The sequence below is a fragment of the Lipophrys pholis genome (genome assembly GCF_963383615.2).
Source record: "Lipophrys pholis genome assembly, chromosome: 11".
Lineage (NCBI taxonomy): Eukaryota > Metazoa > Chordata > Actinopteri > Blenniiformes > Blenniidae > Lipophrys > Lipophrys pholis.
The window spans coordinates 5,387,848-5,412,934 of NC_137631.1; the positions used below are offsets into that span (position 1 = coordinate 5,387,848).

Here is a 25,087-nt window from a genome sequence, read left to right on the forward strand (position 1 = left end):
TTTTTTGCATTGCAAGCAAGCTTATCTTTTCCTCCCCTAGTGGCTGTTCAAGGCACTGCAAGTCAGAGTGCGTCCACAGTTTGAAAAAGAAAAAGAAAAAGATTGCACAACACAAGAAGTTGAAACGTTTTGAAATTCAAAATCCACTATGAGGAAAATAAAGAAATAAACACAAGTTAACCGTGTCTGGAGACTTTTCAAAGGCGGATGTGTTTGCTAGCCTCGGGCAGGATATCGGCCCGTTTAGGCAGCTTTTTGAAAAAAAGAAACGCACACCTGGCAGATTCAGATCAAAGAGACTGACCGAGGTCTTCTTAGATCTGGAGTATTACTCTGGTTCTGTCTGTGTTTTAACCTATCAACATCACTTTGTCCATGAAAAAGAGTCAATGTCAAACATGCTTATGCTAAATATATATATATATATATTATTTTTTTTTTTTTAAAACACGTGGTGGGGCAGAATAAGGAAAAGACAAGACAGATCACTAAAAAATGTTAATTTAAAATGATGAATGTCAAATAAATACAAGTTTATTTAGTCATGAGATCACAGGGGAGACGCTACAGAGAAGGGCATGGTTCAGTTAATAAAAATATCAAGTACGTGAACCCCTGGAATTAATCTGAGTAAGGAAAGTGAGAGTGAGAGGCAAATCCAACCTTGGAGGCAGAAGTGGTGTCCACAGTGGAGGAGGTGATGGCAGTGGACGCTTCGCTGACAGAGGTGCTGGAAAGCTGCTCACCCAACGGATTGGACATCATGCGAGCGCCCTGCGGCCTACACACACAAACACACAACATAGTTAATGTACGGGGCACAACTTGGACCGAGGGTGTTGCTTCGTTTACCAGGGGTGTTTCTTTAGTGTTGACCTTCTGACGTTTCCTGCTTCGTGCCTCTTTGTGTCTCAGAAACCTGGACCGTTACTATTATACAGCACGAGGGGGCTCCGAGCGCGAGCACAGAGGGTGTAGTTCCTTACATTTGTGACTTTAGTTCCAGTCAGCTTTATCCCAAAGTCCCGTATGAGAAAAGAATGAAAGTAAGTTTGATTTGAGTTCCAGTTTCCTGGTCTTTCGCACAGCCAGAATGTCAGTCTGACATCTTAAGAAGTCGAAGTTATAAGCAGCAACGGATGCTTTTAAAACATGTAGAGTCCGCGTATTTGTCTAAGGTCAGGATTGGTGAACGCCGAAAAGTTGTGAAAATCTCAGTTTTAGTGTGTGAAGCAGACCGCGGTGACAGCTGAATGACCCGGAGACAGGATGTCTTAAATTCTCTCTCTGTCCCCCACACCTCGAAGGGCGGTGAATAAAAATCCTTCCAACGTGTGCTCGGGGGCACCCACAAGATCTTTATTTTATTATTTTGTCCCCTCGGGTTGGCAAAGATCTATTACCTTACAAGGTATTTTTCAGAGCACGGAGCAGATAAAATAGACCTAAAAGCAGAGGTGCACGCCAGAAAAGTAGAAAGAGAAATACACAACACTGCAGACTGTGACATGTTTTCACCACCTTTTATACCAAATGCGAGCGAAACACGGGAGTTATATGTCCAAACCTGACAACATTATGTCCCAGTCGAATACAATTAACAGGATGGTTGTGGTTGTTTTAGTTCTGAAGAGTTTGGATGATTTACGTAAGATTTGTGTCTTTTCTTTTAAGTTCATTTAAACTCAATTTTACTGATATACTGTGCCAATAATATAGTTTCATTCTAGGATTATGATGAAAACTGATTTAAATTCACATTGATGAAGCCATTTGTCAAGACTTTCAGTTTCTCCCAAACAAAAGCCAATAACAAACTCGTTGATTTTTTATTCAATTATTGTTTTTGTGTGTGTGTGTGTGTGTGTGTGGGGGGGGGGGGGGGGGGGGGGTGCACCTCATCTTGTTCGACAGCTATTATATAATTAGCCTTTTAGTGTCAAAATGGTTTTTGCTCTGTCAACAGGCAGAGATTGGGGATCTCGGACATTGTTGTCAAAACGTTGACAACGTGAAACTTTTCTACAATAAAAATGCAAAAATGATGAGTTTTCACTTCAAACGGGGCCTGAAGAGGAGAGTTACACAACAGAGGAGGTGGTGGGATGATTCGGGACTGAAGCAGGTTGAAGTCACACAAAGCAGAACTACATCATGTTGAAAAGGAATGTTAATCACTGAGTCTCTATCACGACTGTTTGAGCCGATTTTGGCTACTTTAAATATGCAGGTACAGGTTTAATGAATCAGTTCTCACAGTGAAAAAAGGCAAAAAAAAAAAAAAATCCTTCCTGCACCCTGGTTTCACTCGTACAAAGCTCAGGATTGATCTGTTTAGAGTTTTATTCATCGTCCCGATCCTATATTCATTTATTTAAATAGCTCAGAGTGAAATTCTCCAGACTTCATGAAGCCATGACGGTAAAATATTAACAGGACTGCAGACAAGAGCAGCTGTTAATAAAATATTATCAGCTTTTTTTTTTTTTTTTTTTTTTTTTTTGCCCTGGTAATTTTCTTCTGTTATGCTGAAAATTTGAAAAAGAGCCCAGGTGCTGGATACGATGTTCTTATTTATTTTTCAGACGGGCTGTTGTGTTGTGGATGATTTTCAGTTGCTAAGGATACAAGTACAGCTTGAGGTCTCCGTTCATTATACAGCTGTACAGCTTCAAACAACACAGCGTTACCGCTGGCTTTCTTTTTCTCAGGTCCATTTGGATTTGGTAATTCTACTTTCATTGTGATTCACCAGAGGTGCAATGGGTTCTAGCAGGTTTACAAGTCCGCAATATGCTATGAAATACAACTAATGAAAAGTTTCAACACCTTTGCTGGGTTGCTGATAGAGGAATGACACTTGGACGTTAATTCAAAATGTTTTTTTTTCAGAACATGCACAACCTGACCACAATACGTGTTTTGTAATCTAAAGCCAACATCCATCTTTTTGCAGACAAACAGAAGGCCTGTGGGCCAAAACCGGACCGCAAGAGGCTCCAATCCGGCAAGCAAATGGTATACATTTTAAAGAAAACATAGATTTGTTGACAAATTCCTTTGTTTTAGTTTTATTATATATATAAGTTTTATTTGGACATGTCATTGTATTTTGCACCAGGAGGCTTAATTAAAATTGGCTTTATGTTGTGATTGTGGTCATTTTCTGTAGTAATTGTCAGGTTTTGGGATATTATAGACATTTACATCATCTTCACTCCAACTAAGAGAAACTTGAAAGTGTAAATGTGGTACTACTTTACCAGTCCGGCCCAGTCGAGATGAAACTAGACTGTATGTGGCCGCTGAACTAAAATGTGTTTGACACTCCTGGTCTAGAGTATGTTTATCGAGACCAGGGTTCCCCAATTCTGGGCCTGGAGGGCCCGTGTCCGGCATGTTTTAGGTTTCTCCCAGTTGCAACACACCTGGATGGAATAAGGGCCTCGTTACTTGGCTTCTTTTACAAGCTTGACGATGACCTCAACATCAGGTTGAGGTGTGCTGGGAGAGCTAAAACGTGCAGGACACCGGAGGCCCGGAATTAAGGAACCCTGCTGTAAACTGTGGCTGAAGGCAGGACAAACTGGAGACTTTACAAGTCCATTAGGATGAAGATGCCTTTATTGTCAATGTATTGTACATGAAATGCAATGAAATTCTGTTGGCTGTCTCTGCTGGTAGCAGCACAACGGTCACAGAGGGCAGAGAAAGTCACAACAGAATGCAAAAAGTAAAAACTAATAAATATGAATATATAAATAGGCAGCAGCATGAACGTATGAACAGTGAGGTGCATATATATATATATATATATATATATATATATATATATATATAAAGTGTCTCTATTGGATGATTATTCCAGCGTCACAGGGCAAACATGCTCAAAATCACACCGACAGGAGGCTTTTATTTTCATCAATTAATCTTAAACATGTTTTTATGCAGAAACCAGAGTCATAGGAGAAAATCAACAACTTTTCAGTTTTTTGTCAATTTCTTATTTTCGGCATGGATTTAATCTTATACATCTGCACTCACGTCACGCTTATCTCTGATTTCCATGCTCCATGTAAAAATCTGTTTAAAAGTTTATAATACAGTGACAGTCTGGATGAAATGTGACTTTACTGTCTACAGTCTGAGTCTGTATTTGCATAAAGACAGCTCCATTATTACGGCAGTCTCATCAGCAGCGACACAGATGAGACTCTTTTGTTTTGTTTTTTTAAAACGTCGATGGCCCGACACCAGGCGGAGTGTGTGTGTGTGTAAATCTGTCTGATTAGTTTCAAAGGGGGAAACAATGGCGGTGTAATATATCCCTTCATCCAAGATAATTACCGAGCCCTACATTTCACTGTGACGCACACTCCTCGGTCGCTCCCAAAATAATCCACAAACTTCAAGTCTCTACAGACATTTGCATGTGAAAAGTAGTTCCCATCACAAAACATTAGTGAAACGAATCATGCATTCTGAGACGATTTTATTTTGTGTGATAACAAAACCTTAAAAATATCTCCATCCTGTTATTCAGATGGCATCGTTGCTGCATTTGTCTTTTTCCAATAATAAGACAGAGCGCTCTCCGCTCCGTAGCAGGCAGCGCCGTATCACTCCAACACATTCAGCACATTAGCAGCTCCTATCTGCAGATGCTTCCTTTTGAATCTCTTCAATGTGGTGTGGGAGGCTTGAAAGAGCGAGATAGACATTAGCCCTCATTTTGCCGTCAAGAGAATTTCATGCAAACTTTTTCAGGTCAAGAACTCAAACATGGCCCTTTGATGCATTTTCTTCAAAGTGAGGGTAAAAAAAATTATGTATTCCAGTGACAAATCTTGAATAGGAGTGATTTAAAAAAAAAAGAAAAAAGAAAAGGTTTGGTATTGGTGGGTGGGGGGTGGGGTGGTCATTGTTCTTTAATTGAAAGCTAAAATTGGACATGATCTCAGATCTCCTGTGATAAGAATGTGAACACAAACTTGGCTCAAGTGCAATAAAAACTAAATTCTATATTTTTAAAAGGGTTTCACTGTCATCCTATAATTTCCTTATCAAGACAAAGGCTTAAGTGCAGCTTTTTGTCAAATATTGGCAATTTATTCAGCCTTTTGACATGTCAGTGTCGAGAAAGAAAATGCTCTTGGGGGCTCTCAAAGAGTTTCTGACCTTCTTGCCGAGGCAGAAATCTGCAGAAAGAGAAGGAGCGCACACAAAGCCAGATCACAATATGAAACAAAGGAAACTGAGGTTTTTTTTGATTCCAACCTGCCTCAAAAGACGAATTCGACTTGATGCTTTGCAGGAGTTCAACTGACTTCAAGAACAACAGGACGGCAGTCAAAGGGGGGCGCAATCGAACCCCAGACTGGAGTGACAAGTGCAGTGGAGCAGGACAAAGGCGTGACCTCTCTTTTCAGTGAATTAATCGATATGTGCTACGACTCCGGCAGGTCCAGGGCAAAACATGCTACTTATTTACTTCAAAGGCTTTTGAGAGTCCGAGGTCACGCTGGTAATCTGTTTACCTCTTCACGGCCAATGGAGAGATAACGGTGGAGTGAAAACAAGAGAGAGTGGCGGTCAAATAAAGCAGAGCTGTGAAACAGAAGGCCTCGAGATGCAAAGTGAAATAAACCACCTCTTCTTTATTGACTAGAGGTCATTGACTGAACTATGTGAGAAAAAGACTGAGATTCTGTCACACTTCAGTAAAAAGGAACAGGAACAGAAAGGGTTAATGCTAATTTTTTTTCTATAGCAGCAATCTCATAACACAAAGCCGATCGAGATCAATCTACCTATCAAGACCCTTCCAGATGATCCATCTAGACCTACGCTATGCAGATCCATCTAGATCCAGACCGAGATCCTTCCAGGTTCAGCTCCAACTAGATTCGGCTCTGGAACCGAGTCAACAAATGTGATAAAACGCAGATCTGAATTTGGAAAAATCTAGATATTTTTTTTCAAGATTAAATTCACAAATCATCTAGATCAGGATATTCTGGATTTTTGGTGAGATCTGTAAAGATCTGAATCTGCACCAGAATTTTCCTGGACCTGCCCCAGAATGATCCAGACCTGGAGCAAATCTTTTCCAGACCCAGATCCTAATCTGGACCTAGACTGGTTTAGGGTGAATAATGATTTACAGCTGGATCTAAATTCTCTTACATCCCGATCTGGAAAGCTCTAGATCGAGTTCTAGAGTCTGTTCTGAAACAGGATCTAGATTTGGTTCAAGAGTCCCATAGATCCTGATCTGAAACGCTAAAGATAGAGATCTAGATACAAATCTGGTACTCGAGCCAACGAGAGTAGGATCTAGATCCTTCTAGATTCGGTTCAACTTCCATATGGACCAAACACGAATCTGGATCTGGGATTTGATTCTGCTCTGGATTCAATCTAGATCCAGATCCATCTGTCCACCAACTGGATGTATAACATCTATAACAACAACTATGTCTAAAACTCCAACATGTTATCGTTTGGTTTTCACTCAGTGTGATGATGATGATGATGATGATGATGATGCTCCCAAATTGATAATGTCCTTAGAAATCAGAGCCTTGCTACTAAAATTCCACCGTCCATTAAAAATGAAGACAAAATCAAACCCGCAACACAGCGATCAGCAGTATGAGTCCTAATATGTCATAGAAGAGGCGACCGATGAGATCTGGAGAAATTTATCATGCAACTTTTAGTTTGCATACGAGTTGGAACACATCAGACTCAGACGTTGAAAGGTGTCAGCAGTTACTGTGAATATGAATCAACAGCACAATGAAGAGCCGTCGGTATTCAGAATTAAGAGAGTCAGAAAAGAAAGACGTAATAAAAATAAACTGATCATCCACATCAGTGGTTGTGAATGAAGTCCGGGAGCTTGGACGCCTCCTCTGTTTGGCGGGGACACAATGCGAGCAGCGGAGCAGGAGCCATTGCTTTCAAGGTGAAGTGTTCCACCTCTGGAGGACGACCGCAAGTCTGTGCTGAGGGACGTTCACAATTCTGAAAAGTCTTTAGCATCCTCCTGATTGCCTCTCATCTCATCTTTTAGATTCAACGTGAACGGCGCTCATTTTACATTTAGGGATAATGTTTCTCAGCAACACAACATTGAATAGTTCCCTCTGTGCCGCATCTGTCCTTGAGTCCTGACCGGTGTTGGAGACGCAGGTCAGGACACAGGGACACCCGGTGGCTCTGCTTCTGTACAGAATGTGGCAGAGTCAGAGTGGAATTTCTGACTTTTGTATATTTAAATAGATGCAGTGCTGGGAAGTGAGGGGGCAAAAAAAACCCAAAAGAAAACAACTAACGACTCAAGCCAAAGACTAGTCTTTGAAGTCACTTCGAAAGATAAAAGCTTGAAAATAGACTGCAAAGCTCATCCTCACAAGCTATCATTAAAAGAAGTACTCAGACATGGGACCAAATATCACTAATGATGACTCCAACAGGCAGTCTGTGTTCGGAGGACTCTTCCAGTGGATGCAGATACGTTGCCTTGATGGAAAAACGTGACATAATGATGAATATAACAAAAATAGATGTGGCGACGCTGAATAGGGATGCACCATGTTGGATCTGTGCCGATATTTTAAAAACAAAAGGTTGCCGATGCCAATATAATCCACTCATGTTTCTGAAGCCACTTAATACTGACAACATTAGACTTTAGACTTTGCTTTATTGATCCCTTGGGATGACTCCGTCAGGGAAATTTGAATTCCAGCAGCTTAATAGAAGAGGAGCAGCACACAGAGGACAACAAAGATGAGTTACAGAAAAAAAGGTAATTCACCTTAACTTCACTAAATATAGAAGTGGCAAAAAGAATTAGACTCCTAGCAAAATATAGTACAAAAAATAGTACACAAAATATAAGATAATATAACTCTTAACTCTTTATTAGACTCTTATTAAATCACAATTAAATTATTGACGCTTTTGTCAACTTGGTGTTGGGATTGCTGTTGTTTTGTGCCAAAATAAGAAAACTAATGCAAAATGAAAAACCACATTTATTCTTTGTAACATCTTTTCAAATACAAATCTATAAGCACTTTCTTTAATATTCTCACAACTTTTGGACAATAACTAAGGCATGAGATGCATTGTAACGTTAACCCTCTCAATTTTCAGGAATAATCAAAGTGCACTTTACAGCTTCGCAGAACATAACAACCTCCCCAAACCAAAAATCAATCAATCTGAACTAGGGGGCTGCAGGTGATTCACACACTCTTGTATTAACCAAGTGGTTATACAACGCTAAAAAATGTCAATATCATTCAATTCAAAGCCCATACCAGGAACCCCCATATCATAAGTGACGCGTATTAATCTCACTCTGCAATGTGAGCCACAAGTCAACGGTGAAGCTACACGATGGGCTGCAGGGCTTCTATTATCCGCTCATAAGGGAAGCAGTTTGCCCTCGCTTAGTAAAGTCTGCGAGGAAAAATGAACAGCGAGGCCGTGTAGATATAATTGCACAGGAAAAAGAATTGTTCGAAACAATCTGACATTTCACCACGAGACATTTCCTGTATCTTAATGACACGGCTCGCAAGAAGAAAAAAAGGAGGGGAAAATGTCACTTAACGCACTTCAAACTCCCACAGCGTCGGCCATACAAAAACACTCGCACAGCAGGAAACTAAATATGTTGAAAATCAACAGTTCTGGCAGCCCACACATCTGACATTTAAATACGGTCAGATTTCCATCCTTCAGCGGGTTTTTCTGCAGACGAGAGCTTTCAGAAATGTTACAATAAATTATTTGTGGGAGGAAAAAAAGCCACCGCATCATCCACTCTCCAAACAAAACAACAAAGATCATTACTTCAGCAATGCGACAGCCAAAGATTTCTACATTAGGAACAGCTGGGACAAAGATAACATTTGTTTTAGACGAGTTCGTGGGGACAGCCCGTGGTCGTGTTTCACAACAATATCACTCCCGATCAAACAAGTCCACCGACTGGATTCCCATCTTCCACTTTAAATGTCGCTTTCCTGACACGTCTGTTTTAACGGATCACTCAGCGAGAGCTTTCCTTTTGATGCTGATGGGGCTAAATTGAACAGCGAGCCTTTTCCCTTGCCGATTATTTCGTCTCCCTTCATATTTCTCACACTTGGCGTAAAACTAAAGACAAGTTTCAAAGTTAAGAGTTTAAAAAGTTTTCTGTACTTTACAGATGATGTGAAATGGTGTCAGAAGGACATTTGAGGCCACATTTACACGTACCCGGGTATTCAAAAAATGGTAATATTTCTCTGCGTTTGGGCCGCGTTTAAAGATAAACGCAGCTACGAGTCTCCACAAACGCTGATTCCTGAATATCTTTTGCCACAGTAGAGATTTAGAAAAACTCTGTGACTCTGTTTGCATCTAAAGAGGGGTAGGTGGAGATTTACGTCATAATTCGTGACATTGTGTTTTTTCCAGGATTCTGATTGGCCGTCATGGCTTCATACTCCTCGTTACACTGCCCCCTACAGGTTTGGCATGCTCATAGTAGCTCTGAACCAGGTGTATATACGTGTCAATGAAGATGGTGTAGAGGGGGGAAATATCCGTTCATGTAACCGTTCATGTAAACATGACCTTACTAACGTATATTTTAGGCCTGTCCAAATGAAAGTGTTAATCAACCTATCATCAGGATTAATCTCATTAAAAACACAATTAACCCATCTGCAGCGCAGAAACGTCTCTGGCAACGCATTTCAGGTAGTTTGTCTAAGTCATGTGTCGAACAGAATAGAAATACTTTAGTAATGACAGATCCCAGGAAATTCTTGTAGCATAGCATATGCATATAAGTTGAATCCAGCTAATTTTATGCCAATGAGGCGTTGCGAGTGGAGCTCCTACGCTTGGCGAAACATCTAAACTAGTAGTAGCTAAACCAAAACGAGGACAGATTCAACAACTGCACCGCTTATTTCTCGCCCCAAATGTCTCAGAAATACATTTTGCTGAACTGTTTGAGTAGTGAAACAGAAGGTTCATGTCCGAGCCGCCATGTTGGTCCGGTTTTAACTGTAGGAACAGACAGCTCCCGAGACTCGTTTGTCCAGTCAGATGCAGCTCGTAATTCTGAGCTGTGCTACATGCTACATGCTCCAAGCTAAAGAGTTTCAGGGCTCACGCAGTAGCGAGGCTACATGCTAAACATGACTAAAGTATGACGGATACACTCATCAGAGAGCTGGAGCGTGTGTGCACCTCACACAACAGTGTATAAGTAGACACCACTGCCCTGTCCTGTCCTGAAGTTTTGCAGACTCGGGGTTGAAGGACACCGACCCAGTGGCCCGAAACTGACATGCTCACCAAGCGTGCGATTTTCAGATGCGGTGCGATTGCATGCTGGAAAAACACTCCGGTGGAACGCTGCCTTGACAATGGCGGAGAGAGTGTATGAGTTGATGAAAGAGGAGGAGGAGGCAGAAACGCAGATGTTTGAAGCTGAGGAGGAGCAAGATTTACTTTCGAGACTTGCAAATGGAAAAATGAGGAAAAACAAGGGTGGTATCCATTTTGGTTTGCAAGCCGGTAGACTGCAGAAGTCAACAAGAAAAATGTGACCAATCAGACAAGAGTCGGTGGACCACACAGCAGAGGGAGCCAGGTGGGCAACACTTTCCTCTGACAGGCGGAGCTGAGCGAAAAAAATGACGTCACTTGTCTGCTCACACCCCCGAGTGTCAGACGTTTCTTCGTCCTTCTTCTGGAGTATAAATAGACCTGGACTCTGCTGGTACAAATGGTCTGGTGATTAAGTTGCTGGTGTTGTGCGCCCAAGCTTTCACATCCTCTGGATATTTTGCCAGAACATAGTTTCTAGAATGTCTCAGTTTTGTCATTTTCATGAATAATAAAGAATCTTCAAACCGCTGACCTCGCTCGCGTTCTCTTGTGGGCAATATTGTTGACGCATCTTTTTAAGAGTACGAGTACTCGATGCATCGTTAATTAGCACGCTTTGTTGCGTTGAACTGGTACAAACAAACCCATTTTATCAAACACTATTTTTCACTTTGGAGCACTGATATTCCGTTGCACCTGCTGTTTATGGAAAAAAAAGAAAGTTCCCCTCACTGTTTTATGAAGTGTTCCATCACATTTTATCTCCGACTATATCTCCCGTGTTTCGTCTGCACACTGCTGCTATGGCAACGCTCAAAGCGGAGCCATGCTGGAGCCCCGGTGACCCACCACGCGAGCACCCAACACTTTGCTGGCGTGGCTTCGCTGAAGACTCCATGTCCAATATCAATTCACAGGGGAAGGGTCGAAAACAGAAAAACACATGTGTGACGAGAGAGAGAGACGAGAAAGAAGCCTCAGGAGAGCCCGGACAGACGCTGAGAAAACATAATAACAGGGAAAGAGTTAGCAGAAAGGAAATGTGATAAATGGAAAGGCTCGCCAAGTGACAGCCAAGAATTTGGTTCATCTCCATCTGCAGAGGGGAAGATTTTTGTTTCGTCTGCCATGAATTCTCCTCCTTCACTAAAGACACATATTGAAATAAAACTGCATTAAAAAGACGCTTTAATCTTCCAACGACAAGCAAGTTAAATCAAATCAAGGGTTTGGATTGACCATAAACTGGCCATGAAATCAGCATCAAACAGAAGATTTAACACTAAACAAACATAAACAAGTGCAAAAAGACCAAAATCGTCATATCTTCAATATGTCAAATACGCAAGACCATCTCTCTTGTAGGTTGCAAACTTCCGGGATTTGCACGACCCTGCACAGCCGCTGACATGAAGACAGAAAGCCAGACATGAAGCTGCAAGACTTAGACACAATTCACATAGCGAGACCCAGACAGCAGCAGCTCAAGAAGTCATTCCATCTCCAGCTGCCAAAAAGAGAGCTGATACGGGACTCCTGGAAGCTGTAAAGTCCTGACACTTTAGCCACTTTAATCCACGATAACTCCCAGTGCGTTGGCCTGCTGGCGCCCACCTCTCTGTGTACACACACACACACACACACACACACACACACACACACACACAGTATGCTACTAACGCTCTGAGATGGAGCTTCAGCGCTGCTTTGATGAACTGTGAGCTGATGCCTTCATCAAAGCTGACGTTGACATCAAACTCCTCCGTTTAAAAAGGAGGAGGCTGACTGGTGCAGACAGAGCTGAGAGTGATGAATGTACGGCGGAATATGAGCTCCAGTGAATTCTGCTGCCAATGTGCCAGTGTGAGGCACCGGCAGGGTGGAAGAAAGCAGAAGGTTAGCCCCACTCTGGCGGTAGAGGCTCACTGGTTCACTGGTTACAGGTCACAATGAATGACTCTGTTTACACAACTTTTCCATTGAAAACGCATCATTTTGTTTTGTTATTATGTTTACACGGCAAGTGTTGCTTCAAAGAGGTTGTAAAGTATTAATGCTCGGAGCCCGGGGGCTCCTCCTGGCTGGGGGTGGACTCTGCATTCTCCCTCTGGTGTCTCCTGGGCTGGGGGTGTGGCCCTCTCTCTGGGGCCTTCTTGGAGCGTGGCCACCCCTGTCATGTCCGGCACTCATGCCAGTTTCTAATAAAAGCAACAACAGGAGGAGATTCCAAATCTCTTCCTGTTGCAAGACCAAAAATTGTTCTCACACTGAAAGACTCTCAATCGTTTGCCCAAACTGCTAAACAGGACAAGGGGAAGAAAAAGAACACAAAAACACTCCGAGCACCCAGAACACAGTGAAAGTTTTTACGTTTTCACTTAAAATCGGAAGCTATCTCAGTTGGGCATTACTGTATGTTTACAAAAGAAACCGTGGCATCCGTCATAACTACGTACATATTTTTCATCCAAGCCCTAAATAGCGGCACGATGGATGTTTGGGATGGTGGCGATGGTCGAAGTCATTCCTCTCGCTGTGCTTCCAGTTGTGAAGTAACAATAGGATAATGAGGGCTCACAGATAACAGACGGTGGCTCTATAATCTGTTTCCGATACACATTAATAGTAATTAGTCTTTGTTTGAATGGTGCGTTGTAATTACATGGGAGGATGTTCATGAGCATCTGCTCCCAAACATCCCACAAAAACCAACATCATTATCCAGTATCACAAATGAAACCGGACAGAGATGGGAACTCAGATTTATGTGGGGACTGGGAAATTAAAGACATAATAAGCTAAAATCGTACAGCAATAACAAAAGGTCAATGCATTCAATAGTTATTACTACTAATGTGCTGTGATTAAAAGAAGCACCCTTAGCCATCAAAATCATATGCGACTGATTAAAAGCGGCAATTACGCGCTCAAAGTACGAGCTCCACTTACTCACAGTTATATTATTATTAAATCAATTAGGACAAGAGGCTACTTGCCCATAGCTGCATACTTTTGGAATGCAGGATAGTTTCAGTTGACAATAATGTACGTAAAATAGGACTTGGTACTGACAAGACATATGATACGTACCTCGGCCTCTCACAATAACAAAATTTTGCTGGACGATAAATTGTCCCAGGAATTATTGCGATAAATGATAATATTGCCATTTTGATACCATTTTTCCACTAATATATTAATAATGGTATAATAATGCAAGTATTTTTTTAAGACATTGTAAATATCAAAATCAAGAATCAAAACAACCTCTCTCTCTCTCTCTCTCTCTCTCTCTCTCTCTCTCTCTCTCTCTCTCTCTCTCTCTCTCTCTCTCTCTCTCTCTCTCTCTCTCTCTCTCTCTCTCTCTCTCTCTCTCTCTCTCTCTCTCTCTCTCTCTCTCTCTCTCTCTCTCTCTCTCTCTCTCCTCTCTCTCTCTCTCTCTCTCTCTCTCTCTCTCTCTCTCTCTCTCTCTCTCTCTCTCTCTCTCCCTCCCCTCCTCACGGGGCTCTCATGCCGCACTCAGGTGTGCCAGGTGCCCCGAGGTAGTGCTGCTGTCTTCTATTTGTTTTTGTCGTGATGCTTCTCATGTTGATGACGTATGCGGCAGTGCCACTCTGGTGGCTGCTGTTGCCAGATTGGCTGTTTTCCCCCGACATGTTAAGGCCCGTTTACAGTGAGCCTTACCCGGGTTTTCCACTGGAAGGCTGAGAAATCTGGCAACTCTCTAAAACAACATTAAACTGTTCACTAACACCAGAATGAGTGCCGCTCACAGTGACGTCTTTGGTAAATGACAAATTATCGAGCCTAGCTAACTTATCAAGCTCATTTTTAATTATCGTGCAATTAATTGATTATCGCATCAGGCCTATATGCACCTAACCTTTTTAGTGAGGTATCCACATGAGTACCAGGAGATGAAGTTTGGTCCGACCAACAGAGAAAATCCTAATTCGCTGTAGTTTCTTTAGCCTTTTCTTGAAATAAAACTGCTGCAACTTGACCGACTGACGGTCTCGCAGTAAAGAACATATTCAAGTGGTTTTGTGCAGTTTTTCATTGCGTCTGCAGAGTCTCCCACCATAGTTGCCATAGTATTATCACAATGCCATCAGCACGTTTACAGTGGCCTCGTCTGTGACCAACAACACCTTCCAGTTGTGAAAGCCTGTATCCTGGGAAACATCAACAACAACAAACTGGATACAGACACAATGGAAAGCTTGTGTTCTCCCTTCACGTTACAGATTTGCAAAGCTATTGAGCAAATTAGCTTCTTCATGAGCAAAAGCTTGGGCCATTTCCTTTTCTTGTGTTTTTCAAAGAACGAGTGAAATATTTAGAAAACAAACCTGTTTTGTTTGACAGACGTGGAAGAGAGCGGCATTTCTTGTACCACAATACAACGCACTCCTCCTTAAACTCCAAGCCATTCCATACATTTTCAGAAAAACTCACTCCACGTACGTTGGGTAATGTGAAGGTAGCTGCTGAATGTGTTGCCTCTTAAGACAACTCAGTATCGTCAGTAGCTCATGTCATCAGAAATTTCTGTGCCTCAATCAAGAAAGTCAATGTCACTCTCCGCAGTGACCGAAATGACGGTGCACATTATCGATTTTTGAAGCCAATACATTCTGCTGGTGTAGATCCCTGGATAAATAATTTGATATTAACAGGCTGCATATTGGTGCAGTTGTTGGAGAGAACATCCACAGCCTTTCTGTCTTCATTTTACTTCCGTTTACAACCAGAATTCTAAAACATGATTGTGGGTGACTTTATATGGCCAACAGGTGTGATTATGAAAAGGTTTCATTGCTTTGTTCGCTGTGTGATGGACCGGTGGTTTGTACAGGATTTACCTTCCAGTAGAATAGACGATGTATGGATTAGTTATTTAGCAGTGTTGTAATTCATTATCTACGTTGTTTTAATTGAAAAATTTAAAATTTACATTTCGCTAAACCACTGGTTTAGGCCTCAATTACACAACAATATTTTCAAGGGAACACATAAAACCTTTTGTTGCGTTTTGGGCGTCCGTTTACACGACAAAGGGGCTCGGAGCCAATGAAAATGCAACCTTTAGAAAACGGTTCCCAAGCTTGGGAAAACCCCAGTATTTCTGAAAACGCTCCAACAGCACATGCACATCACGGCTGTAGTAAATTGTTGTCCACATCAGCGAGTAGCTGGACAATATCAACAATGTTTGCCTCCAGAGTGTCACAACTCCAATATTCTCCTGGGACTTGGTAGTTTTATGGTTGACCGTCACCTGGAATAATACTGTCGTCTGTCCAAACGAATGTCTGAATACTCGTCTTTATTATTAATTATAGCGCATTGTTCTCTGTGTGCGATATCATTACAAAAACAAACAGCAGCGCCCACTAGTGGCCCGACATAAAAATAAATCATTCTCAGTGTTTTTGCCGTTTCCGTGTAAACGGACATCGTTTTCAAAACATTCCAACAAAAACGCTGCCAGGAGGCGGACCACTGTCTGACTGCGCTGTCGCTGGACTATTGGCGCACATGACGGTGGAGTGCTGCTGTGTACATCGACAAAACACTAATATTTGATGGAGACTAGTGAGTTGAACCCTTTAGCCATCTAGTCTTATCATCCACCAAAACCATTGGCTTTTAAGCCCAAGCCATCAAGTAGAAGTGAGCGTTTTAAAAAGAAAACAATGTGTTACCAGATTTTGGAAATGATGAAATGAGATTGATTGATGAGGATAAATCGAGTTCTTTTACAATTCACCAGTCTCCATCCTTTTCAGGAAATCTCCTCAGACAGTATTCATGTACCTTCAAGGATTTTCCTCACAGTCATTATGAAAGTGGTAATTCCACTCAACTCTGCCACACACATTCACAGTCCAGTACATGGACAGAACATGACGCAGAACAGCAAAATACTGAAACTACTCTACACATAAGACAAAATTCAAGTTCACTTTCTATTAGAAATCTGTGCAAAATGGTGTGTGTGTGTGTGTGTGTGCATCTGTGCGTGTGTGTGTGGTTTGAACAGGTCTGCTTGCCGCCTACGCAGCCGCTGATAAGACTGAAGCATCAGAACAGAGCGGGGAAATATGTAACCTGGTACTTTGTCACCAAGCGAGGGGAAAAGAAGAAGCAAAAGAGATGAAAGGACACGGGAGAAGGTAAGGTGAGGAAGAAACAAAGGGATGCAGAGGTAAAGGGCAGAGGTAGAAGAGAAACAAACGGGACCATAAAAAGCACATTGGTGAAGCTCGGTGCTGCACACAGGCGCCAGGAGGAGAGTATCTGTGATCAGGCAACCTTCACAGATCACAAAGCTTCACTTTACTTAAAGATATGTACGATTCTTGTTGAATGTGTTCGGTGTAACTTCACCAGGATGTCAAGAATCACCGGTCACAGGAACATTGGAGAGACGTGTGTGTACTGTGCTGTCGAGGAAACATTTCATCTTTCCTTACATTATAATCTCCCGGTGGAGCAGTGGTTATCGTTGCATACCCCCCCCCCCCCCCCCCCCCGTGTGTGTGTGTGTGTGTGTGTGTGTGTGTGTGTGTGTGTGTGTGTGTGTGTGTGTGTGTGTGTGTATTTGCTTCAACAGTCCAAAAACATGCATGTGTAAAATTGCCCCCCGGTGTGAATGTGAGTGTGTCTCTTGTGTTTGTCCTGGGATGGACTGTACACTGCCCAGAGTTGGTCCAGATTGGCTCCAGCACGGGATGAAGCGATATAGAAGATGGAAATTTTAATTGTTTAGAAAGCGAGGGAATATCAACCACGTTTTGTAACGGTGGCAACAGTCACGCAATGACAAAACCCTGCATATGGTATTTTACGGGTCCTTTAATTCTGCTGCCCACACAGCTAAAATGATCTTTGTTTGTGTTTTTGCTCTAAAAAAACTCTAAAGAGGCACATTTCTTCAACTTTGATACCAGTTCTTGCAAATGATCACTTCCTTTCAAGGTATATGTAATTATTGGGAGAGTGATAATGCAAAATTACAGGGCAAAGGTTTACAAGGATCATTCATTCAGTTATCTTAACAGCTTAAGATTCAGCCCTGCATCAGAAAGAAAGTTACTGGAAGCTGTAGATAACACCTAAATTAAAAGAACATTGATTTTCATGATGTGACAACTTCAAGGCTTCACCATTTTACATAAAGACGGAAGGAGAAAGAAAGAGAGTACGAAAGAGCCATGGCAGAAAACACAGGAAGACAGAACAGAAAGAAAAGTGTCAGAAAGTGATTGAATGATGCAGACAGGAAGTGAGAGTTACAGGCGATATGGTGACAAAAAGAGAAAATTGGAAGCGAAAAAAAAAGGGCAATTGAAAATTGTGCATTTGCGGTGCACCATCATCCTGTTTTAATGTGCTCCTCCATTAGATTATCAAATACATTTGTTCTTCACTGGATTAGTGAAGGAATGAGGCCGCCACTGTTTCAAGAACAATAAATCTGCAACAGCGCCTGTCTGCATCTAATGACAGTTCTGAAGGATAATCAACATTGGAATAAATAACATGGACCTTCTGACATAGATCACAATCTGTAGCATGCATTCTTTCACAAAGTCACCTCAAAGCGAGGACTTTGACGCTGACAATGAGGCAGCTTCAAGTCCTGCTTCGCTTGATCATTCGAGCGACAGCGATTGTGCCGTCTGCTGCTATTTAAAGTGTTAAAAGTACATTTTCTCTTCTTGTGCGTCAAAGGCCAATTGCACTGTACGTGCAGTTCGAGCCATCATCTGGAGCCAACTGTGTAGGTCGCACATGCATTTCTATTGGAGAAAGAAAATTTAAATGAAGGCTAAGTCATCCAAAATTCGACAATCCTTTAAAAGGAAAAGAGAATTTCACGTGGCAAGCGGCAAAAAGAATAATTTTTAATTACTCAGATATTCTGCCTGTGAGCTGAATAACTTGGGACAGTAATAAAAAAATGGACATGGATACTAGGGGTCCCAGAAACAATCCCTGTGGAACTAATTATCCAATGTTTGTGTGATTTGAAGCCATCAGCAACAGGCTGATGTCGACCAAAGAAGCCTTTATGAAAGTATCTTCATGTGACACAGTTCTGTGGTGGGTGGGAGTTCGAGCCTTGGACCGAGACACTCTGCGCCATCTGCTTCTCACCCCGCTCGCTCGTAATGACATTCAAACATTGAATAGTACCACAGGTCTTCTGAAGAGGAATTATTCCAGTGGCACGTTTTATTTGAACGCTTTCACGAAATGTTTCCCGCAAGCTGGAATTTAAATTTAAACTCCGTCTCCCAGGGGTGTGTGAAGGTGGATGTGAGCAGCTGAGAGAAACAGAGGACGAAGCAAAGCGCACAGAGCTGCTGCTTGGCAGTGGACTGAAAATGAAATAAAGAAAAAAAAAAAAAAAAAAACAGGACACGGGAACGCTGTCGAACAAATCTACAGTTTGAGTTGTAGTTCACTGAAAGCAAACTTGGTTCAGAGAAAATTGCCAGGAGCAAGATATGGAGTTCTGTCTCTCGCAGGACTGATGAAGGTATGCACTCCATTTCCCCGAAGGGTCTCCAAGTGAAGCAACACGTTGCTCGATCCCTCTCTCTCTATATCTTTTTAGAGAGCAGCACTTTAATAACTTCCAGGAAGCGCATGTGTTTCGTCCCAAATTCACGTGTCTTAATTGTCCCACGTTACAAAATGGGAGCAAAATGAAAGCACATCCTGCGCGTTGAAAACCGAGACTACGGAGGTTTCCTCCGCCGTGGAGAAAGCTGGGTGTCGGGTTTAGTCGCCGGCAGCGAAACTTTGCCCAAACAAAACACTTAAGAGAGCAATACAAGCTGCTTTCTAAAGAGCTGTGAGTAAGCACTTTGCCTTGTTTATTCCTGGGAGACCTGCACTCATCAGGTCTATTAGAGTGATGGAGCATCGCGGAGAGTCAAATAAAAGTAAACATCGGTGTCCCCAGCAGTGGAATATGGGCATTTAGAGGTGATTATCTTAGTGGAAACACAGACAGGGGTGCTTATTGGAACAGCGTGACCCATTAACATGAACGGCATTCACACTAATTTCATTAAATCACAGTTTTTAGCGCAGTTAACACATGAAACATTATCTACATTTCGAAAACAAGAAAAAAAAGAAAATGAAAATGCCTTGAAAAACGCTACTCGAGAGCAATAATTTACTCATTCCTGCAACATCACCACCAGACAGAGAGGTCACTCCTACAGCAACGTATGTCCTTGACAAACACAGCTCCTCTTTCTTTCCTTCCTTTACTTGGAAAAAAACATCCCCCAGTGAAATGAAACAAACACAGCTAGAATTGAGAAAAAAAATAAAAAATAATGCTGTCTTTGTCATCTATCTACCCACTCGAAAAGTAGATCCTGCCTAACGCAGAGAAATATATGCAAGTGAGAACTTTGATGTTTGTCTAAGGTAGTTTCAAAGTCACTGTCAAGTTGAAGGTCAACCAGCTGTGAAAAACACACTGCAACAAAGCTATATATATATATATATATATATATATATATATATATATATATATATATATATATATAACGCTCAAAGTTTTAACCCTAACCCTTTTAGATTTTTCTTACTTTCAGTATCATTTCATCATTTTGAAGAGCATGATATAACAGACCGCTCACAGAGGCTCACCTCATGACTGAAAAGAAAAACAAAAAAACATCTGAGCCAATTTGAGTGTTTACTCTGAAATGTTTTCCCTGCATGACATAAAATGTATTTCTCGTTTCAACACTGTGCTGCTGCATGTGTGTGTGTGTGTGTGTGTGTGTGTGTGTGTGTGTGTGTGTGTGTGTGTGTGTGTGTGTGTGTGTGTGTGTGTGTGTGTGTGTGTGTGTGTGTGTGTGTGGGGCTGTGGAAAACTGAAACACTCACTGGTCGTGCAAGATGAAATCCACGTTCTCTGGAGAAATCTGTCCGGTGACAGGATGGCAAAACGCCGTGGTCCTCTGGTTATGACTGAGGGGAGGAGAAAGAGAGAGGGGAGAGACGGAATTAGCCACCAGGACTGTACAGTGAACACTGAAGACATCACTCTGGATTTTCACCCCCGCTGTGTTCACACGAGCCGATCATTCCCTGGAGGAGCACAGAGCTCTGGCCGACCTCTCCACCCTGATGGGCCTTCGTCCCTGACTTTCCCAGCCCTGTGTAGAATGTGAGGGCTGACTGCAGGACCCCTGATCACCCACCCACCCAGCCAGCCAGCCACTCGCCCCACCCTTAGAGGACCAAAGTGATGGCCTCAGCACAATTGCTGGACAGTGCAGGCCTGGGCCTCCATCACATATAGACTCAGTCAGTCAGTCTTTTGAAGCCTCAAACACAGTGTCCCAGCATTAGACTGGATAAACACTGCAGGGTGGCAGGGTCGCAGCACAGTATGTGTACATCTGTCCTGATGGGGCCCCAAACGGAGCGCATGCTCCACGTGCCCGGTCCAAACGACCTTGTGGCCGACGCACGGCCCCACAACAATCTACAAGTCTAAATAGACTAAAGTCACCTCTGTGAAAGTATGGAATTACATTTACTCACATTGCTGTAATTGAGTTGTTGTGTACTTGTACTTTCTTAAGTCGTTTTGAAACTCAGTACTTTTACTTGAGTGTATTTTTATAAAAGGAGTGTACTGCACTTGTATCCGTCACATTAAGAGAATTGTGCTCTGGATATACGTTTGTGTCAAGCAACATGGAAGACCTGCGCCTGTGAGTGACACAGGCTTTTACTTTGACATACCCAAACAGGAACACCGTGGCGGGACCAGATTAAACACACTTAAACACTTTTCAGTTACCAAACTACAGTAAACTAAACCAACTAACAAAACCCAATCATTAACAACACTGCAAGACTAATTTAGGAGGAGAGATCCTCACAATTCTAATCATCAATTAAACTACAAAAACAAGAATACTTCAAATAATATTTATAATATAATATAGCAATTTCACAAAGAACAACTCTCTTTTATTTTTAACTTACTTGAGTAACTTTTTAGACTGGTATTTTTACTTGTACTTGAATGAAATCTTGTCAAAGTAATTGCACTTTTACTTGAGTTGAATATTTTAGTACTCTTTCCATCCCTGCTTAATGTTAAGGTTAAAGGCCTAATGTGTGTGTGTGTGTGTGTGTTGGGGGGGGGGGGGTAAATAAAGAAGAAACGAGATAAACATGATCTTTTCTGACTTTTTCCTGCTCAGAGGGACAACTGAAAGAATACTTGTTTCAAAATCAGTAGTAGTGATTCCATTTACCAAAAGTAATCCAATTTAATGCCGACTCAGATAAATTTGCACCATATAAAGACTTCAATCTGACTATATTTTCACAATCAGGTTGAAATTCTGATCGGCTAGTTATTCAAAATTTGATTTTGACATTGATTTGGGGGCGTTTTGAGAAAGATGGCGGGAGCAAAGGAAAACTGGTGAGTGCAGGAAACAGTTCTTTTAAGTAAAAAAACTTCAAAATAGTTGAAAGGGTTGACAGATGAAAAGTTAAGAGGATTCTGAGCTCGTGTCACATCGCAGTGCAAAGCATTACGGGATTGATCCACTGAAATGAATCGGGTCACATCTTTGTGCACAACACTCCCATTACTTTATTCACGGGACAATCTGATCCTAGAATCTCGAAAGAATTCAATCAGAATGAGAAGAAAAGTGACCATATAAAGGTGGTTCAAGTCCGCATTGGATTTGAGGAACTGTATGTTTCTGGGTTTTCTCCAGCCACAGTCCCACTCAGGAGTGACTCTAAATTGCCCGTTAGTGTGAATGTGAGTGTGTGGCTGTGTCTCTGTTATGGACTGGTAACCTGTCCAGGGTGTATCATGCCTTCGCCCAGTCAGCTGGGAAAATGGACGGATGGATGGATGGATGGATGGTGCAGTAATATATAGCTCTTTCGCCAAAGAGCAAGAAAATTCTTTGGTTGGTTTCAGTGTGAAGTGTGACGTGTGTTCATGTCCTCGTCTTTGTCCTCCGACCTTAAGACACACGCGAGTGGCAATTCTAAATCATCCTGACATGTGAGACCACGTGTGTGTCCCTGTGATGGACTGGCCGGCCGGTCCCTGGCGTTCTGTGCCTTCACACATGGTCAGCTGGAATGGACTTCCGTGTCCACGACCTTGAGTGTGATGAGTGTAGACGGCAGACAGACCTGCGGCGGAAGCTTGAAGCTTGATCAATCAGAAAACTAAACAGTTAATGCCACTGCGCAGCAACATCAGTAATCCTGTCACACATGTTAGCGCCGACAAAATAATCTCATTAGATTATTGTGATGTGAGATAAAGATAATTGTCTTCACTGCATGAGTTTGGATGAGTACGAAGGGAAACTGCAGCTTCACTGAAACAACTACAGGACAGTGGATTCCCCGTACAGCACTAATCCCAGCAGTCAGACTATTGATCATCAAATTATAGTTCATCAAAGGCAAAGTTTTTAGAAAACAACTTAACTCAACTCCAATTGTTAAATAGTCTTTAATGTGTATTGTGGATCAAATACTGTTTTAACCGATTGTACGGTGTCCTTGAGTGCCAAGAAAGGCGCCTTGAAATACAATGTATTATTCTTATTCTTATTCTTATATACCTAATCTGAAGACATAATCTCAAGTGTGGACATCTTTACTTTCCAGTCTCTTTTTCCTTGTGATTTTGTTGTACCAGTTATTAAAATATGCAACAGAATAAACTGAAAAGAAAAGTCTGAACTCACAGAGAATTTACATGCAGGCACAACAGAGTCTGACTCAGGTACAACTAAAAAAACATATTCAGTGCAGCGTGCGGTGATATAAACAACAACAAACTTTGAATAAACTTTCAGCGCTCCAGTGGCGCTGCTTAGCAGTCACTCGGAGAAGGATGAAGCTGAGGAAAATGCTTACACAATCTCACCAAACACACGCGTGTGTGTTCAGGTTTGGAGCTTTCGGTACAATCATTACGTAGGAGCCGTGCTCCTCGTTTACCAGCAGCTTGCATCAGTCTTGCTGTACACATTCCCTGCGTCAAGACGCAGAAGCAGAAATCCTGCAAGAGCACGAGGTTTCCCTGGACGCCCGGTGACACGGCAGCAAGGACGCACAATGCCATCATTAGCTCACAGCATGAGACCCAAACACTGTGCGTCGGGGGGTGGAGACGCTCTGTGGCTCAGAATATGTAGATTTGACCTCGAATGTTACTAATACAGAATCAACAACGACAAAAAAAAACCCCTCTTTAACATAATTTATTACTCACAGATGATATAGTCAATTTCACGCACAGTATTCTTATTTGGATTTTCATCTATTTGTAAATGAACATCTGACTGGAACTTCAGTTAGAGGTCTCTTTTAGGGTCAATCAAACATTTTGACAAACTTTAAGATCCAGATCTGATTCGATATCAACTTGATGCAGAAAACTAAGGCCCCCGTGAAAACGGAAAGGTTTTGTCGCATTTCGGTGTCACAACAACAATGCTCTGAGTCACTGATAGTATTTAGAGTGTATCAACCAACAGCACTAACTCGTGGCCTGGCATGTTGACGACATCGTTTTCAACATTTCCAAAATGCTGCTGTGCAGAGAGGAAACTTTTCTCAAACAAAAACACAAAATGTCTGAACAGTAACAAGCTGAAACTGATTAGCATCAAGAAATAAGTGCCACAGTTACACTTAGGAAATGAATATTACTTGAATGGCACTTTTCCACTACTTGGGCCGTCCCCAAAGTGTTTCACACCGTTAATCACATTTAACACTTGCTCAGTCCATCCAGTGGAAGCAATCTGGGGTTCAGTGTCTTGCTCAAGGACACTTTAACATGTAGACAGGGAGGAATGGGGAATCAGACCTGCAACCTTCAAATTGGAACTGAACGGAAGATCTCCACCTGGAATGTCAGGCTGTGATGCATGAGCAGCCTTATTTAAGCCTTTCTACAAGCGACCTGTGAGTCTGCATATTAGTTTAATTCTGCTGTTTTGAACCTCCTTCTCGTTGTGTCATTAGCCTTATTGGTCGCAAAACACAGATCCAAACTTTTAATTATTAGCATTAACTATTTCCCCTGCTCTTTGTTACCTGTTGAATCCTTTTTGCTCTTTAAACTTTAAAACCCCGATCATTCATTTTTTTCTTCATTGTATGCCAAGTAATCAGATTTTGCTCTAAATTTGGGGGGGGGGGGGGTCAACATTTCAAAACAATTCCATTTTGTGTTATAGGATTTGTCACAGGTCTTTATAGCTGGAGGAGGTTTGTATTTTCTCCTTTGTTGGGGGTCAGGAACTCAATACAGTGAGTATATTCCTCATGCCTCTATGAAGCACCTGCAGTGGCCAACAGGGCTCCATGCTGACATTTATGCATGCATGTCTGACAGCTGGCCGTAAAAAATTCTCCAGCGAGTGAAATGCAAAACAGGGCGCCGAGGAGCATGAAACGCCTTTGCTCCTAATCCACAGAGCAGGAAAGCGGCACGCCGCTGGAGATGGTGTTAGTCATGCCGCCGGAGGACTCGGCCTTACGGGACAAAAACATCCAGTGCTCTGAATAGTAGCACTTCTCCAGGGTTGATTCGTTATAACGACCCAGTGGGAGGGGGTCTAGG

At 42.1% G+C, this 25,087-nt stretch overlaps 1 protein-coding gene across 2 annotated transcripts in view; it reads right to left on the reverse strand.

The window, feature by feature from the left end:
- The window catches only part of LOC308116252 (pleckstrin homology domain-containing family A member 7-like), a 174,555-nt gene that overhangs the window by 59,462 nt on the left and 90,006 nt on the right, over positions 1 to 25,087 (reverse strand). For both annotated transcript variants that reach the window (XM_080474325.1, XM_080474326.1), the window contains exons 4-5: positions 20,335 to 20,418; positions 664 to 781 (exon numbers count right to left, since the gene is read on the reverse strand). In XM_080474325.1, coding sequence (XP_080330451.1) covers positions 664 to 781; positions 20,335 to 20,418 — 202 coding nt within the window. The remainder of the gene's footprint in view (positions 1 to 663; positions 782 to 20,334; positions 20,419 to 25,087) is intronic.